The sequence below is a fragment of the Mizuhopecten yessoensis genome, unplaced genomic scaffold (assembly GCF_002113885.1).
Source record: "Mizuhopecten yessoensis strain PY_sf001 unplaced genomic scaffold, ASM211388v2 scaffold11073, whole genome shotgun sequence".
In the NCBI taxonomy this organism is placed as follows: domain Eukaryota; kingdom Metazoa; phylum Mollusca; class Bivalvia; order Pectinida; family Pectinidae; genus Mizuhopecten; species Mizuhopecten yessoensis.
In genome coordinates, this window is record NW_018408866.1 from 201,249 (window position 1) to 220,599 (window position 19,351).

Consider the following 19,351-nt stretch of genomic DNA (forward strand, 5'->3'; position numbering starts at 1 on the left):
AAACCACTACAGTAACCATTACATAGATCTACTGTTATAGTCACCTCTATCTGTCTAGTGTCTGGTATTACACCTTCCCACGCTTTATCACAGTATAAACCACTACAGTAACCCTTACATAGATCTACTGTTATAGTCACCTCTCTCTGTCTAGTGTCTAGTATTACACCTTACCACGCTTTATCAAAGTAAACACCACTACAGTCACCACTACATAGATCTACTGTTATAGTCACCTCTATCTGTCTAGTGTTTGGTATTACACCTTACCACGCTTTTTCACAATATAAACCACTACAGTAACCATTACATAGATCTACTGTTATAGTCACCTCTCTCTGTCCAGTGTCTGGTATTACACCTTACCACGCTTTATCACAGTAAGCACCACTACAGTCACCACTACATATATCTACTGTTATAGTCACCTCTCTCTGTCTAGTGTCTGGTATTACACCTTACCACGCTTTACCACAGTAAGCACCACTACAGTCACAACTACATATATCTACTGTTATAGTCCCCTCTCTCTGTCTAGTGTCTGGTATTACACCTTACCACGCTTTATCACAGAATACAACCCTACAGTCACCACGACATAGATCTACTGTCATAGTCACCTCTATCTGTCTAGTGTCTGGTATTACACCTTACCACGCTTTATCACAGTAAACACCACTACAGTCACCATTACATAGATCTACTGTTATAGTCACCTCTCTCTGTCTAGTGTCTGGGATTACACCTTACCACGCTTTATCACAGTATAAACCACTACAGTAACCACTACATAGATCTTCTGTGATAGTCACCTCTCTCTGTCTAGTGTCTGATATTACACCTTACTACGCTTTATCACAGTAAACACCACTACAGTCACCTCTAACTTTTTAAGATGATTTAGATTACACTGTTAATCGTTGCATTATTTATATAGAAATAAATTATTTGAATTTCGTTTCTGTTTATTCGATATCAGCTTTAGGAATGATGTTTTGTTTATAAGGCCTAGACGTAAGATAGTACACGGTACATTTTATAATCTGATTGGGTCATGTTTTCACTGAACCAACGATACAGCTACTTTTGACCGGAGCGTCGTGCTACTTGGATGGTGATTGATTGCTGCTAAAATATACAGCGAGACGTGTTCCAGCGTTATGTAGCCAGAACAAACACACGTATCTTATCACCCAATCGAGCATCACTAGTCAGAGAGCTGGTTCCTCCTGACACACATCAGTGTGAGGGCCGATGGTTGTAAGTTTTGATGTACTAGTCAGTCAGTTGAGTGAATCCTCCTGGTACGAAGATAAATTTCAATCACTTCACTGCTAATTGCTAAGGTGTAGACGGATCGACAACCTCATCATTATATCTACTTTGATTCGTTTCCGAGTTCAATCCAAAACGTTTTGCGTTAGGCCTAAATATAACAGCCGCTCAAAACTGATATAATGGTAGCATACATTTTACCGACAAGTGTTATTAAACATGTTCAGTACGGACCGGCTTTCTGGATACATTTCTACCGGTATTAAAATTCACCCCGGTCGCATCCCATATACAAGATTTTACAGACCAGGAAATTATCAGATTTAGTTTACAATAATAAGACTCTGGTCTTAGTAGGTATGATCTGTGCGAGCCTTAAAAGTGTCCATGAATAGGCCTACCTTCATAATTATAACAGATACAATACTTGTATTACTTTCCCACTTACCAAATGTATGACTTGTATCAACTTGATATGACTGGTATCAACTTTGTATGAATGGTATTAATGACTGGTATCAGCTTTGTATGACTGGTATCAGTTTTTGTATGACTGGTGTCAATTGTGTATGACTGGTATCCATAGCTGGTATCAACTTTGTATGAATGGTATCAATGACTGGTATCAGCTTTGTATGACTGGTGTCAATGATTTGGTATCAAATCTGTATGACTGGTATACATTTTGTATGACTTGTATCAGTTTTGTATAACTGGTATCAACTTTGACGAGTATCAATGCTGAATGACGTACCAACTTGTGTTCTACGAACGCTAACTCTCATTGACCATTGACATCACTGGAGAGCGGAGTAAGATGGCGGGTTTCTAGTTAGTATGATAGACGAGTAATAAGAACGGTTTTGGCAACGATTGGAAGTGGATAGTTATAAGGAGAGACTCTGATATCACGGACAGCCGCGGCTGAGCACAGTGGTGTAGAAAACGAGTAACGGTTGTAAGGACAAAAACATGCACTCTTCGTAAAGTTAATTCGCGAACGTTAACGATCCTTGTTCGACAGTCAGATGAAAGTAGTTAGCACATAGATGATTCGGTGCCTAACACCTATGACAGACGCTTCATGTTTTTTTTATAAAAGTTACATGGGAAAAAATACTCGGCATTCAGGGTAAGATGAAACACGTTGTATTAACGCACACCGGAAACTCTCATTTGTACGGCATAACATGTCCGTCGGCGTTCACCTGCCTTACGTATTACATCTTAATTACGCGGTAACATGCTCTGTAGTGCAACTGACATCGGGTTCCAACATTCACGCTAAATAATTCGGTACTGGTTAGCCAAAGATAGTCATCACATAGTTTGGTAGTGGTTAGACAGAGGAAGTCATCACATAGTTTGGAAGTGGTTAGACAGAAGTAGTCATCACATAGTTTGTTAGTGGTAAGACAGAGGTGATGTTCACATAGTTTGATAGTGGTTAGACAGAGGTAGTCATCACATAGTTTGGTAGTGGTAACACATATGTCGACTTCACATAGTTTGGTAGTGGTTAGACAGAAGAAGTCATCACATAGTTTGGTAGTGATTAGACATAGGTAGTCATCACATAGTTTGGTAGTGGTAAGACATATGTCGACTTCACATAGTTTGGTAGTGGTTAGACAGAAGAAGTCATCCCATAGTTTGGTAGTGGTTAGACATAGGTAGTCATCACATAGTTTGGTAGTGGTAACACAGATGTCGACTTCACATAGTTTGGTAGCGGTTAGACAGAAGTAGTCATCACATAGTTTGGTAGTGGGTAGACAGAGGTGGTCATCACATAGTTTGGAAGTGGTTAGACAGAAGTAGTCATCTCATAGTTTGGTAGTGGTTAGACAGCAGTAGTCATCACATAGTTTGGTAGTGGTAAGACATATGTCGACTTCACATAGTTTGGTAGTGGTTAGACAGAAGAAGTCATCCCATAGTTTGGTAGTGGTTAGACATAGGTAGTCATCACATAGTTTGGTAGTGGTAACACAGATGTCGACTTCACATAGTTTGGTAGTGGTTAGACAGAAGAAGTCATCCCATAGTTTGGTAGTGGTTAGACATAGGTAGTCATCACATAGTTTGGTAGTGGTTAGACAGAGGTAGTCATCACATAGTTTGGTAGTGGTAAGACAGAGGTGATGTTCACAAAGTCTGATAGTGGTAAGACAGAGGTGATGTTCACATAGTTTGATAGTGGTTAGACAGAGGTAGTCATCACATAGTTTGGTAGTGGTTAGACAGAGGTGGTCATCTCATAGTTTGGAAGTGGTTAGACAGAAGTAGTCATCACATAGTTTGTTAGTGGTAAGACAGAGGTGATGTTCACATAGTTTGATAGTGGTTAGACAGCAGTAGTCATCACATAGTTTGGTAGTGGTTAGACAGCGGTAGTCATCACACAGTTCGGTAGTGGTAAGACAGAGGGAGTCATCACATAGTTTTGTAGTGATTAGACATAGGTAGTCATCACATAGTTTGGTAGTGGTTAGACAGCGGTGGTCATCACATAGTTCGGTAGTGGTAAGACAGAGGGGATTTTCACATAGTTTGATAGTGGTAAGACAGAGGCAGTCATCACATAGTTTGGTAGTGGTAAGACAGAGGTGATCTTCACATAGTTTGATAGTGGTTAGACAGAGGTAGTAATCACATAGTTTGGTAGTGGTTAGACAGCAGTAGTCATCACATAGTTTGGTAGTGGTAAGACAGAGGGGATGTTCACATAGTTTGATAGTGGTAAGACAGAGGTAGTCATCACATAGTTTGGTAGTGGTAACACATATGTCGACTTCACATAGTTTGGTAGTGGTTAGACAGAAGAAGTCATCACATAGTTTGGTAGTGATTAGACATAGATAGTCATCACATAGTTTGGTAGTGGTTAGACAGAAGTAGTCATCACATAGTTTGTTAGTGGTTAGACAGCGGTAGTCATCACATAGTTCGGTAGTGGTAAGACAGAGGGAGTCATCACATAGTTTTGTAGTGATTAGACATAGGTAGTCATCACATAGTTTGGTAGTGGTTAGACAGAGGTAGTCATCACATAGTTTGGTAGTGGTTAGACAGAAGTAGTCATCACATAGTTTGATAGTGGTAAGACAGAGGTAGTCATCACATAGTTTGGTAGTGGTAACACAGAGGTGATGTTCACATAGTTTGATAGTGGTAAGACAGAGGTAGTCATCACATAGTTTGGTAGTGGTAAGACAGAGGTAGTCATCACATAGTTTGGTAGTGGTAAGACAGAGGTGATGTTCACATAGTTTGATAGTGGTTAGACAGAGGTAGTCATCACATAGTTTGGTAGTGGTAAGACAGAGGTAGTCATCACATAGTTTGGTAGTGGTAAGACAGAGGTGATGTTCACATAGTTTGATAGTGGTTAGACAGAGGTAGTCATCACATAGTTTGGTAGTGGTAAGACAGAAGTAGTCATCACATAGTTTGGTAGTGGTTAGACAGAGGTAGTCATCACATAGTTTGGTAGTGGTAAGACAGAGGTGATGTTCACATAGTTTGATAGTGGTTAGACAGAGGTAGTCATCACATAGTTTGGTAGTGGTAAGACAGAAGTAGTCATCACATAGTTTGGTAGTGGTTAGACAGAGGTAGTCATCACATAGTTCGGTAGTGGTAAGACAGAGGTGATGTTCACATAGTTTGATAGTGGTAAGACAGAGGTAGTCATCACATAGTTTGGTAGTGGTAAGACAGAGGTAGTCATCACATAGTTTGGTAGTGGTAAGACAGAGGTGATGTTCACATAGTTTGATAGTGGTTAGACAGAGGTAGTCATCACATAGTTTGGTAGTGGTAAGACAGATGTCGACTTCACATAGTTTGGTAGTGGTTAGACAGAAGAAGTCATCACATAGTTTGGTAGTGGTAAGACAGAGGTGATGTTCACATAGTTTGATAGTGGTAAGACAGAGATAGACATCAAGTAGTTTGATAGTGGTAAAACAGAGGTGATGTTCACATAGTTTGAAAGTGGTTAGACAGCAGTAGTCATCACATAGTTTGGTAGTGGTTAGACGTAGGTAGTCATCACATAGGTTGGTAGTGGTAAGACAGATGTAGTCATCACATAGTTTGTTAGTGGTAAGACAGAGGGAGTCATCACATAGTTTGGAAGTGGTAAGACAGAGGTAGTCATCACATAGTTTGGTAGTGGTAAGACAGAGTTAGTTATCACATAGTTTGGTAGTGGTTAGACAGAAGAAGTCATCACATAGTTTGGTAGTGTTGAGACATAGGTAGTCATCACATAGTTTGGTAGTGGTAAGACAGATGTAGTCATCACATAGTTTGGTAGTGATTAGACATAGGTAGTCATCACATAGTTCGGTAGTGGTAAGACAGAGATAGACATCAAGTAGTTTGATAGTGGTAAGACAGAGGTGATCTTCACATAGTTTGATAGTAGTTAGACAGAGGTAGTCATCACATAGTTTGTTAGTGGTAAGACAGAGGTAATCTTCACATAGTTTGGTAGTGTTGGGAGATAGGTAGTCATCACATACATAGTTTGGTAGTGGTAACACAGATGTCGACTTCACATAGTTTGGGAGTGGTAAGACAGAGGTGATGTTCACATAGTTTGATAGTGGTTAGACAGCGGTAGTCATCATATAGTTCGGTAGTGGTAAGACAGAGATGATGTTCACATAGGTTGATAGTGGTAAGACAGAGGTAGTCATCACATAGTTTGGTAGTGGTAAGACAGAGGTAGTCATCACATAGTTTGGTAGTGGTAAGACAGAGGTGATCTTCACATAGTTTGATAGTGGTTAGACAGAGGTAGTCATCACATAGTTTGGTAGTGGTTAGACAGCAGTAGTCATCACATAGTTTGGTAGTGGTAAGACAGAGGTGATGTTCACATATTTTGATAGTGGTAAGACAGAGGTAGTCATCACATAGTTTGGTAGTGGTTAGACAGAAGTAGTCATCACATAGTTTGGTAGTGGTAAGACAGAGGTAGTGTTCACATAGTTTGGTAGTGGTAATCCAGAGGTAGTGTTCCCATGTTTTGGTAGTGGTAATCCAGAGGTAGTGTTCACATAGTTTGGTAGTGGAAATCCAGAGGTAGTGTTCACATAGTTTGGTAGTGGTAATCCAGAGGTAGTGTTCACATAGTTTGGTAGTGGTAATCCAGAGGTAGTGTTCACATAGTTTACTACCATAGTACACGATATTCCTAGTTACCTTGTAAACACAGCAGCTGATACACCCATAGTACACGATATACTCAGTAACTACATAAACACAGCTGAAACATCCATAGTTCACGAGATACCTAGTAACTACAAAAACACAGCTGATACATCAATAATACACGATACACCCAGTAACCACATAAACACAGCTGAAACATCCATAGTACACGATATACCTAATAACTAAAAAAACCACAGCTGATACACCAATAGTACACGATATACCAAGTAACCACATAAACACAGCTAATACACCCATATTAAACGATATACCCAGTTACCACATACACACAGCTAATACACCAATAGTACACGATATACCTAGTAACTACATAAACACAGCTGAAACATCCATAGTACACGATATACCAAGTAACCACATAAACACAGCTGATACACCCATAGTAACACGATATACCCAGTAACCACATAAACACAGCTGATACACCAATAGTACACTACATACCTTGTAACTACAAAAACACAGCTGATACACCAATAGTACACGATATACCCAGTGACCACATGAACACAGCTAATACACCCATAGTACACGATACACATAGTAACCACCTAAACACAGCTGATACACCAATAGTACACGATATACCTAGTAACCACATAAACACAGCTATTACACCAACAGTACACGATATACCCAGTAACCACATGAACACAGCTAATACACCCAAAGTACACGATACACAAAGTAACCACCTAAACACAGCTGATACACCAATAGTAACACGATATACTAAGTAACCACATACACACAGCTAATACACCAATAGTACCACGATATACCCAGTAACCACATAGACAGAGCTAATCCACCCATAGTACACGATATACCCAGTAACCAAATAAACACAGCTGATACACCAATAGTAACACGATATACTAAGTAACCACATAAACACAACTAATATACCAATAGTACACGATATACCCAGTAACTACATAAACACAGCTAATACACCAACTGTACACGATATATCCAGTAACCACATAAACAGAGCTAATACACACATAGTACACGATATACCCAGTGACCACGTGAACACAGCTAATACACCCATAGTAACATGATATACCCAGTAACCACATGAACACAGCTAATACACCAATAGTAACACGTTATACCCAGTAACCACATAAACAGAGCTATTACACCCATAGTACACGATATACTAAGTAACCACATACACACAGCTAAAACACCAATAGTACACGATATACCCCTTGTAACTACAAAAACACAGCTGATACACCAATAGTAACACGATATGCCCAGTAACCACATAAACACAGCTATATCACCAACAGTACACGATATACAAAGTAACCACATGAACACAGTTAATACACAAATAGTACACGATATACCCAGTAACCCCATAAACACAGCTAATACACCCATAGTAAACGATATACCAAGTTACCACATAAACACAGCTAATACACATACCTTGTAACTACAAAAACACAGCTGATACACCAATAGTACACTACATCCCTTGTAACTACAAAAACACAGCTGATACACCAATAGTAACACGATATGCCCAGTAACCACATAAACACAGCTATTACCCCAACAGTACACGATATACCCAGTAACCACATAAACACATAAACACAGCTAATACACCAACTGTACACGATATATCCAGTAACCACATAAACAGAGCTATTACACCCATAGTACACGATATACTAAGTAACCACATACACACAGCTAATACACCAATAGTAACCCGATATCCCCAGTAACCACATAGACAGAGCTAATACACCCATAGTACACTATATACCCAGTAACCACATAAACAGAGCTATTACACCCATAGTACACGATATACTAAGTAACCACATACACACAGCTAATACACCAATAGTAACACGTTATACCCAGTAACCACATAAACAGAGCTATTACACCCATAGTACACGATATACTAAGTAACCACATAAACACAACTAATATACCAATAGTACACGATATACCCAGTAACTACACCAATAGTAACACGATATACCCCGTAACCACATAAACACAGCTAATACCCCAATAGTAACACGATATACCCAGTAGCCACATAAACACAGCTAATACACCAACAGTACACGATATCCCCAGTAACCGCATAAACAGAGCTAATACACCCATAGTACACGATATACCCAGTGACCACATGAACACAGCTAATACACCCATAGTACACGATACACCTAGTAACCACATAAACACAGCTAATACACCAATAGTACACGATATACCCAGTAACCACATAAACACAGCTATATCACCAACAGTACACGATATACCCAGTAACCACATAAACACAGCTAATACACCCATAGTAACATGATATACCCAGTAACCACATAAACACAGCTAATACACCAATAGTACACGATATACCCAGTAACCACATAAACACAGCTAATACACCCATAGTAACATGATATACCCAGTAACCACATAAACAGAGCTAATACACCCATAGTACACGATATACTAAGTAACCAATTAAACACAACTAATACACCAATAGTAACACGATATACCCAGTAACTACATAAACACAGCTAATACACCAATAGTAACACGATATACACAGTAACCACATAAACAGAGCTAATACACCAATAGTACCAGATATACCCAATAACTACATAAACACAGCTATATCACCAATAGTAACCACATAAACACAGCTATATCACCAACAGTACACGATATACCCAGTAAACACATAAACATAGCTGATACACCCACATAAACACAACTAATACACCAATAGTACACGATATACCTAGTAACCACATACACACAGCTAATACACCAATAGTACACGATATCCCCAGTAACCACATAAACACAGCTAATACACCCATAGTAACATGATATACCCAGTAACCACATAAACACAGCTATATCACCAACAGTACACGATATACCCAGTAACCACATGAACACAGCTAATACACCAATAGTAACACGATATACCCAGTGACCACAAAAACACAACTAATACACCAATAGTACACGATATACTAAGTAACCACATAAACACAGCTAATACACCAATAGTAACACGATATACACAGTAACCACATAAACAGAGCTAATACACCAATAGTACCAGATATACCCAATAACTACATAAACACAGCTATATCACCAATAGTAACCACATAAACACAGCTATATCACCAACAGTACACGATATACCCAGTAAACACATAAACATAGCTGATACACCCACATAAACACAACTAATACACCAATAGTAACACGATATACTCAGTGACCACATAAACACAACTAATACACCAATAGTACACGATATATCCAGTAACCACATAAACACAGCTAATACACCAAGAGTACACGATATACCCAGTAACCACATAAACAGAGCTAATACACCAATAGTACACGATATACCCAGTAACTACATAAACACAGCTATATCACCAATAGTAACACGATATACCCAGTAACCACATAAACACAACTAATACACCAATAGTACACGATATACTAAGTAACCACATAAACACAACTAATACACCAATAGTACACGATATACCCAGTAACCACATAAACACAACTAATCCACCAATAGTAACACGATATACCCAGTAACCACATGAACACAGCTAATACACGAATAGTAACACGATATACCCAGTAACCACATGAACACAGCTAATACACGAATAGTAACACGATATACCCAGTAACCACATAAACAGATCTAATACACCAATAGTAACACGATATACCCAGTAACCACATAAACATAGCTAATACACCCATAGTAACACGATATACCCAGTAACCACATAAACACAGCTAATACACCAATAGTAACACGATATAATAAGTAACCACATAAACACAGCTAATACACCAATAGTACACGATATACAAAGTAACCACATAAACACAGCTAATACACCAATAGTAACACGGTATTCCCAGTAACCACATAAACACAGCTAATACGCCAATAGTAACACGATACACCCAGTAACCACATAAACACAGCTGATACACCAATAGTACACGATATACCCAGTAACCACATAAACACAGCTAATACACCAATAGTAACACGATATACCCAGTAACCACATAAACAGAGCTAATACACCCATAGTAACACGATATACCCAGTAACTACATAAACACAGCTACAAATGTATATCACCAACAGTACACGATATACCCAGTAAACACATAAACATAGCCGATACACCCATAGTAACACGATATACCCAGTAAACACATAAACATAGCTGATACAGCCATAGTAACACGATATACCCTGTAAACAAATAATGCAGTTGATGTATCCAGTGCTGTGATCTCACAGACTTAGAGCCCAGAATACCAGATATCTCAACATCTTTATATGATACTTGTCAACAAATACAGATTAGCAACCGAATTGCGCATTTCCTAAAATAAAGATGTTACGATATACAAGATTTGATATCTAAAAATACTGCTTTTATTTTATGTGGGATTTTATTTTAAACAAGCTCCTGTATTACAACTTGGCTCCGTACAACTTATTTTCGGTAATTCTCCAGGTCCTTTATTACGTTCACCAAGCTCGAGACGGCGCGTCACGCATCCCCGATCCCGCTGCTCCATAGCCACGTTTTTGTCATGTTAGAAAGCTTAAAAACTAATTTACAACAGGCGAAAGAAATGTATGATATATCTACAAACAAAAACTGTGATATATCTGTAAAAAAATTTGTGCGGATGTTCAAACGCTCACTCATATTTATCATCTGGAGAAAATAAGGTATTTCTAAGTTCACAACGTCAAGCGATTGGATGCGTCTTCCGGTGTTTATGTCTGTGTTCGGGTTTGGTATTCCTACTTCTATCAGGCGAGCATTTTGACGTCTATCAACGTCAAATGAATTCTAAGATGAAAACCTGCCTGAGTTGTAAACAAGGATTTTTAGTTGCAAATGTTTAAATTTGACAGACAGCTTCAGCGTCTCATCTGTAGTGTGGTATTTATTTATTTGACCCAACGACGCGTACATCAAGTCCCTACAAAGATATTGGTTGTAGCGCCGCCACAACCATCATATCCTATCCCCAAACCCCTCCCGGCCCAGACACACGCCCGAGGATATTCCTCGGCCAAGTACTTGATGATATACATGTATATTCCTGTCAGCTATTAACGCTGATACGACTTAAGGCTTCCAAATTGATAAATACATCTTCATTACGTGATAGTGGGTAGACTGTGGTCGTACGTCTCGGCGTATTTATACCGTTTACGGTCCTCTTTTTGCTTACCCGGGACCATGCAATCCTACACATGTCAATTCAATTATGTTTCGTAACTTATTGGATTATCATAAACAGCGTTATAACAATTAACAAGTTCATGGTCCAAAACACGTATTTGTAAAGACATCTTAACTGGCCGAGTCTCCTTGCACGAGAAGGTGAAGCAAACGTCTCCGTGACTCGGAGGTGAATGTGTGATCTCTCCCATACACCAAAGCTCACTCCCGCACTAGTAATGCTAACTCCCATACAACACGGAGGGGAAGAAATGCTCCCTCCCAACATAATGGAAGTGAAACAATACTCACTCTAACAACAAATGGATGTGGAGCAATGCTCATTCAAACAAAATTCTTATAGAGGGCAAAATGTTCACTCCTAAAAAATAGGGAAATAGGGAAACGATGCAGTACTCACTCCCACAGAATTGTTCGCTCCCACACCACAGAAAAACGATGCAGTACTCACTCCCACAGAAATGTTCGCTCCCACACCACAGAAAAACGATGCAGTGCTCACTCCCACAGAAATGTTCGCTCCCACACCACAGGAAAACGATGCAGTGCTCACTCCCACAGAAATGTTCGCTTCCACACAACAGGGAAATGGGCTATGCTCACTCTAACAAAAATGTTCAATCGCACACAACAAGGAAATGGAGCAATGCTCACTACGACACAAATGTTCACTTCAACACAGCAGAAAAAGGATGCAGTGCTCACTCCCACAGAAATGTTCGCTTCCACACAACAGGGAAATGGGCTATGCTCACTCTAACAAAAATGTTCAATCGCACACAACAAGGAAATGGAGCAATGCTCACTACGACACAAATGTTCACTTCAACACAGCAGAAAAAGGATGCAGTGCTCACTCCCACAGAAATGTTCGCTTCCACACAACAGGGACATGGGCTATGCTCACTCTCACAAACATGTTCACTCCAAAACAACAGGAAAATGGAGCAATGCTCACTTCCACAAAAATGCTCACTTTTACATATTAGGGAAATTGAGCAATGTTCACTCTCACAAAAATGCTTACTCTCATAGGACACGGACGTGGAGCAGTACTGAACTTCACACAACACAGAGTACTGCTGAACCTTGACACGGAAAGGTCCAACTTGATTATTGCTCGCTATATCTATTATCCAGATCGTACTGTCTTCTGTTTTGCTTATATATGACTCTGAAATGCTTTGTTGCAGCATTCGCAGTCCGCTACATCACCAGACGGTACATTGGCGACTATGACCGAAATAAAGGCAAGTATTGGTGATCATTTCCACGATGACAGTTCGCCCTTTCATGAACTATAATCTCGGGCACTACGTATTGGTAAACTCGCCACAGTTCACTGACTGCCTGGCGTCTGTGAACTGTGGCGTGGTCACTGGTTACATTAAGGCTTTCCATGTTCACGATAGGTTAACCCACGGCAAACCATTTCTTTTTTTCATTCGTTAACATATGGATATACTTCCCTACATCAGACACGTCGTCATACTGTATTTATTGTGTATCTGTGTTCCGACTTCTATGGTATTTCAGATATTCATAAAATGCCTAATATCTATAACTATTTCATAGAAACGTGTTCAAACAATAAAAATGTTTAGCTTTACATAATCATAAGCAGAGGAAATTTCTTTCAACACGAAACCTTAACAACATAATAAAAACTCTATCAGATTAACTATATATACGTTTCATTGCAGAACTAATTTCTTCGAGGAGCAATGAGTTAGTAACACACAAAAAGCAATACTAGTGTACTGACACTAGTTACAGTTAACCGGGGATAGTTTAGTACTGACATTAGTTACAGTAGACTGGGGATAGTTTAGTACTGACATTAGTTACTGTAGACAGGGGATAGTTTAGTACTGACATTAGTTACAGTTAACCGGGGATAGTTTAGTACTGACATTAGTTACTGTAGACTGGGGATAGTTTAGTACTGACATTAGTTACTGTAGACAGGGGATAGTTTAGTAGTGACATTAGTTATTGTAGACCGGGATAGTTTAGCACAGACACTAGTTATTGTAGACAGGGGTAAGTTAAGTACTGACACTAGTTACTGTAGACCGGGGATAGTTTAGCACAGACACTAGTTACTGTAGACCGGGGATAGTTTAGCGCAGACACTAGTTATTGTAGACCGGGGATAGTTTAGCACAGACACTACATTACTATAGACCGGGGATAGTTTAGCGCAGACACTAGTTACTGTAGACTGGGGATAGTTTAGCACAGACACTAAGACTGGGGATAGTTTATCACAGACACTAGTTATTGTAGACCGGGGATAGTTTAGCACAAACACTAGTTACTGTAGACCGGGGATAGTTTAGCACGGACACTAGTTATTGTAGACCGGGGATAGTTTAGCACAGACACTACATTACTATAGACCGGGGATAGTTTAGCACAGACACTAGTTATTGTAGACCGGGGATAATTTAGCACAGACACTAGTTACTATAGACCGGGAATAGTTTAGAACAGACACTAGTGACTGTAGACTGGGGATAGTTTAGCACAGACACTAAGACTGGGGATAGTTTATCACAGACACTAGTTATTGTAGGCCGGGGATAGTTTAAAACAGACACTAGTTACTATAGACCGGGAATAGTTGAGAACAGACACTAGTGACTGTAGACTGGGGATAGTTTAGCACAGACACTAAGACTGGGGATAGTTTATCACAGACACTAGTTATTGTAGACCGGGGATAGTTTAGCACAGACACGAGTTACTATAGACCGGGAATAGTTTAGAACAGACCCTAGTTACTAGACCGGGAATAGTTTAGAACAGACACTAGTTACTATAGACCGGGAATAGATTAGAACAGACACTAGTTACTATAGACCGGGAATAGATTAGAACAGACACTAGTTACTATAGACCGGGAATAGATTAGAACAGACACTAGTTACTATAGACCGGGAATAGATTAGAACAGACACTAGTTACTATAGACCGGGAATAGTTGAGAACAGACACTAGTGACTGTAGACTGGGGATAGTTTAGCACAGACACTAAGACTGGGGATAGTTTATCACAGACACTAGTTACTATAGACCGGGAATAGTTTAGAACAGACCCTAGTTACTTAGACCGGGAATAGTTTAGAACAGACACTAGTTACTATAGACCGGGAATAGTTTAGAACAGACACTAGTTATTGTAGACCGGGGATAGTTTAGTACTAACATTAGTTACTGTAGACCGGGGATAGTTTAGCACAGACCCTAGTTATTGTAGACCGGGGATAGTTTAGCGCAGACACTAGTTATTGTAGACCGGGGATAGTTTAGCGCAGACACTACATTACTATAGACCGGGGATAGTTTAGCACAGACACTAGTTATTGTAGACCTGGGATAGTTTAGCACAGACCCTAGTTATTGTAGTCCGGGGATAGTTTAGCGCAGACACTAGTTACTGTAGACTGGGGATAGTTTATCACAGACACTAGTTATTGTAGACCGGGAATAGTTTAGCACAGACACTAGTTATTGTAGATCGGGGATAGTTTAGCACAGACACTAATTACTGTAGACCGGGAATAGTTTAGCACAGACACGAGTTATTGTAGACCGGGGATAGTTTAGCACAGACCCTACATTACTATAGACCGGGGATAGTTTAGAACAGACACTAGTTATTGTAGACCGGGGATAGTTTAGTACTAACATTAGTTACTGTAGACCGGGGATAGTTTAGCACAGACCCTACATTACTATAGACCGGGGATAGTTTAGCGCAGACACTACATTACTATAGACCGGAGATAGTTTAGCACAGACACTAGTTATTGTAGTGTCTGCGCTAAACTATCCCCGGTCTACAGTAACTATGGTCTGTGCTAAACTTTCCCCGGTCTACAATAACTAGTTATTGTAGACCGGGGATAGTTTAGCGCAGACACTACTTATTGTAGACCAGGGATAGTTTAGCACAGACCCTAGTTATTGTAGATCGGGGATAGTTTAGCACAGACACTAGTTACTGTAGACCGGGGATAGTTTAGCACAGACACTACATTACTATAGACCGGGGATAGTTTAGCTCAGACACTAGTTACTGTAGACCGGGAATAGTTTAGCACAGACACTAGTGTGACATTAGTTACAGTTAACCGGGGATAGTTTAGTACTGACATTAGTTACTGTAGACTGGGGATAGTTTATCACCGACCCTACATTACTATAGACCGGGGATAGTTTAGCTCAGACACTAGTTACTGTAGACCGGGGATAGTTTAGCGCAGACACTACTAATTGTAGACCGGGGATAGTTAAGCACAGACACCAGTTACTGTAGACCGGGGATAGTTTAGCGCAGACACTACTTATTGTAGACCGGGGATAGTTTAGCACAGACCCTAGTTATTGTAGACTGGGGATAGTTTGCACAGACACTAGCTACTGTAGACCGGGAATAGTTTAGCACAGACACTAGTTATTTTAGACCGGGGATAGTTTAGCACAGACACTAGTTATTGTAAACCGGGGGTAGTTTAGCACAGACACTAGTTACTGTAGACCGGGAATAGTTTAGCACAGACACTAGTTTCAGCGCCGCTACCCTCTCCCTCCCCCTGCTTTTCTTCTCCCTCCTCTTCCAATTCCAATTCTCTTTTCTTCCTCCCCCCCCCCCCCCCCTCCTCCACATCCTTTCTACCTCATTCCTTCCCTACTTCTCTTATGTTCTCGTTTTTCTGTCTCCTATTTTTATACCTTCTCTTCCTCTACTGCTCTATTCCTCTCTTGCATCATTCACTTTCTCCCACCCTATTTTTTCACTTCATCGTCTATCATCTCTTCCTCTCCCCCTCCCCCATCTCAGCTTAGAGCACACACTGGTCACTGTGGACATCATTTTATTGGATGGACAATTTCATTTTGTTTGTTTTTGTATAGATCACGGCCGTCGAGGGTACAGTACGATCTGTTACTCTTTACTTGTACTATGATCGTCTCTGCCACGATCTTTGGTCTTTTGCTTTTTTGCTGATTGATTGGTTTGACCTAATGTACGACCTGACGTATCAGTATGACCTGTTTTATTAGTATGACCAGGTGTATCATTCGACCAGAACAGACATTGATGTATTTGGTACATTACCTTCACTGCAGTGCACCCCACTCCCACCCTACATTATATATCTTTGGTGGTGTTGGAATGGGAGGGCTGTCGGCATTTTAAGCTCTTAACCATCTAGTATGAACAAGGCGAGGTCTAACCAGACTTACTGAAATTGATTATCATTCCCTAGCTGTGTCACGGTGTCGTGTTAACAGCGGTGAGCACTTTAAGGAATGCACGTCCCGTTCTGATATTGTAATATTCGAGGCCTATCAATCATTGCCTTCAGTAGGCCCTTAAAGTGACCTATACAATTACTTTAGACAGTCATGTTTGTATCTAACAATTCTACAAATGATAAACCGAAACACAGTATAAGACTTGTGAAGGTGAATGTCAAAGGTCAAGGTCATACAATTCCTTTAAACCGTTTTATAACATCAAATTATCTCAAATTATAGTTGATGGAATATCGCCATACTCGCTAGCATTATCTACTAATACAAGCTGACTCTATGGAGATGCGGAGGTAAAATTCGAATTTCAATATCACAAGGTCACTCGCGATCGTTTACATATTTGAAATGATTTCGCACTTATCGTGAAATGACATGACATCAAATGTTATAACAATGCTTGCATAGGTATATGTGGACAAGCCCACTGAGTATCTTAAATGTATTCTATGTTTTAAGAGTACTTTATGCGTGTTTCAGTATAGACAATAGGTTTGACCTGTGACGGTTGACCTGTGACGGTTGACCTACTCAGACTGCCTTTTGCTGTCGCGTCGTCCATAAACAATACACATTTTTGACTTCTTTACTAAAACCAGGAAACCGATTTCTATCAAATTAAGCAGGATGATTCCATGATCAAAGACAAGCCTTTATGCATTATATAAATCTAACTCCGTCTCTTCAGACCGAAATATCGGACTATACTCTTCATGGACGGAAAGGTCATTTCTCTAACTATACTCGGTATGGTCATTTCTCTTACTATACTCGGTATGGTCATCGCTCTAGCTATACTCGGTATTGTCATTTCTCTAGCTATACTCGGTATGGTCATTTCTCTTACTATACTCGGTATGGTCATTTCTCTAACTATACTCGGTATGGTCATTTCTCTAGCTAATGTACAGTGCTTTATCAACATTGTGAATTTCCCTACAACTGTGTCAACTATTTCCCCTGGGAAGGGGCAAACGCTTGTTAAAGTTTATGTAAGGAAATCATATTTTTGAATATGTTTTTTTTCCAGCGGAAAATAATTCAAATTTGGTTGGAATGATTAGCATGTGATTGCAGTTTGATGGTATGGCAATTCAGACCCTGGCTGCAGACTCACTCCCAGAGTTGCGAGGGGAAGGACAGTAAAGGGTGTGAAATTGGCATAAATTTTAACAATTATCTTTTACAGATCTACCCAGATACACTGTATGTACCCTATATGGGTATCTTGTATTACTTTATGTTAAGGGGTGTTTCAGTATTTCTGTGCATATTACGTTTATATAAGTTTATAACTTAAAATGTTTAAGAATAGATATAAGGGAAGACTTAGTTTATGTTTTAGAAGTGTAACATGGTGTGTCTTATATTTCTACCACACAGAAATGCTCTATACGTACAAGATGACGTCACCAAGGGATGAGGTCGTCACCCTGGAGATTCTGGACACCGCACCAGAGGTACTAATTATAAACAACCGAAATGACGTTACTACAATGTTAAACAAATGTCTGGTGTGACGTCACCGAATTGTAATTAGATGGACGTGGATGTGATGTCATAATGTAGATTGAGATACTTAGTAAATAAAGGGTTGATGTGACCTCACAACCAATCCAGTGTGTATAGTCTGATAATGGTTGATAAATATTAACTTTATTTTTTTTACAACAAATATGAAACAAGTTATTTCAACTTATATTAATCACTCTGTTTGCCCGGATGTTAGCGCGTGGGTTGTGTGTGTGTGNGGGGGGGGTAAGTGTGGGAGGAAACCGGAGTACCCGGAGAAAACCCACGTGGTCGGGAAGGTCCTTTTCACGTCCGGTCGGGGAATCGAACCCCGGCCGCCTTGGTGAAAGGCGCTATCAATTGCACCACCCGACCACCCTAACGGTTGATAGAACGTCATTATAATAAAAGGGTGTATTTGAGTAAATGAAAGTCTTACCAGTTGCTGTCGTTGTACTATAACACATTGTTTTTGCTTACAGGCTTCATAAAACCCGACAGGGCTTTGAGTTAGTTTGTCATTAATAGAAATGTGTGTAATTTGGCAATAACACTCTCTGTCAATACAAACATTTGCTATATCTGTATTTTGATGCGGTAGTTTTGATTTTATCAGGTTTTTTCATTCATCTAACGTCATTTAGTGTTCGAAGTTCTTG

The 19,351-nt window shown here is 39.8% G+C and overlaps 1 protein-coding gene across 3 annotated transcripts in view; it reads left to right on the forward strand.

Moving 5' to 3' along the window:
* Positions 1–19,351, forward strand: part of LOC110465392 (ras-related and estrogen-regulated growth inhibitor-like) — a 42,875-nt gene that overhangs the window by 18,838 nt on the left and 4,686 nt on the right. For all 3 annotated transcript variants that reach the window (XR_002464605.1, XR_002464604.1, XM_021521170.1), the window contains exons 2-3: positions 13,049–13,105; positions 18,564–18,640. Coding sequence is in view for 1 of the 3 variants with exons in the window: in XM_021521170.1 (XP_021376845.1) it covers positions 13,049–13,105; positions 18,564–18,640 (134 nt within the window). In the remaining 2 variants the exon portion in view is untranslated. The remainder of the gene's footprint in view (positions 1–13,048; positions 13,106–18,563; positions 18,641–19,351) is intronic.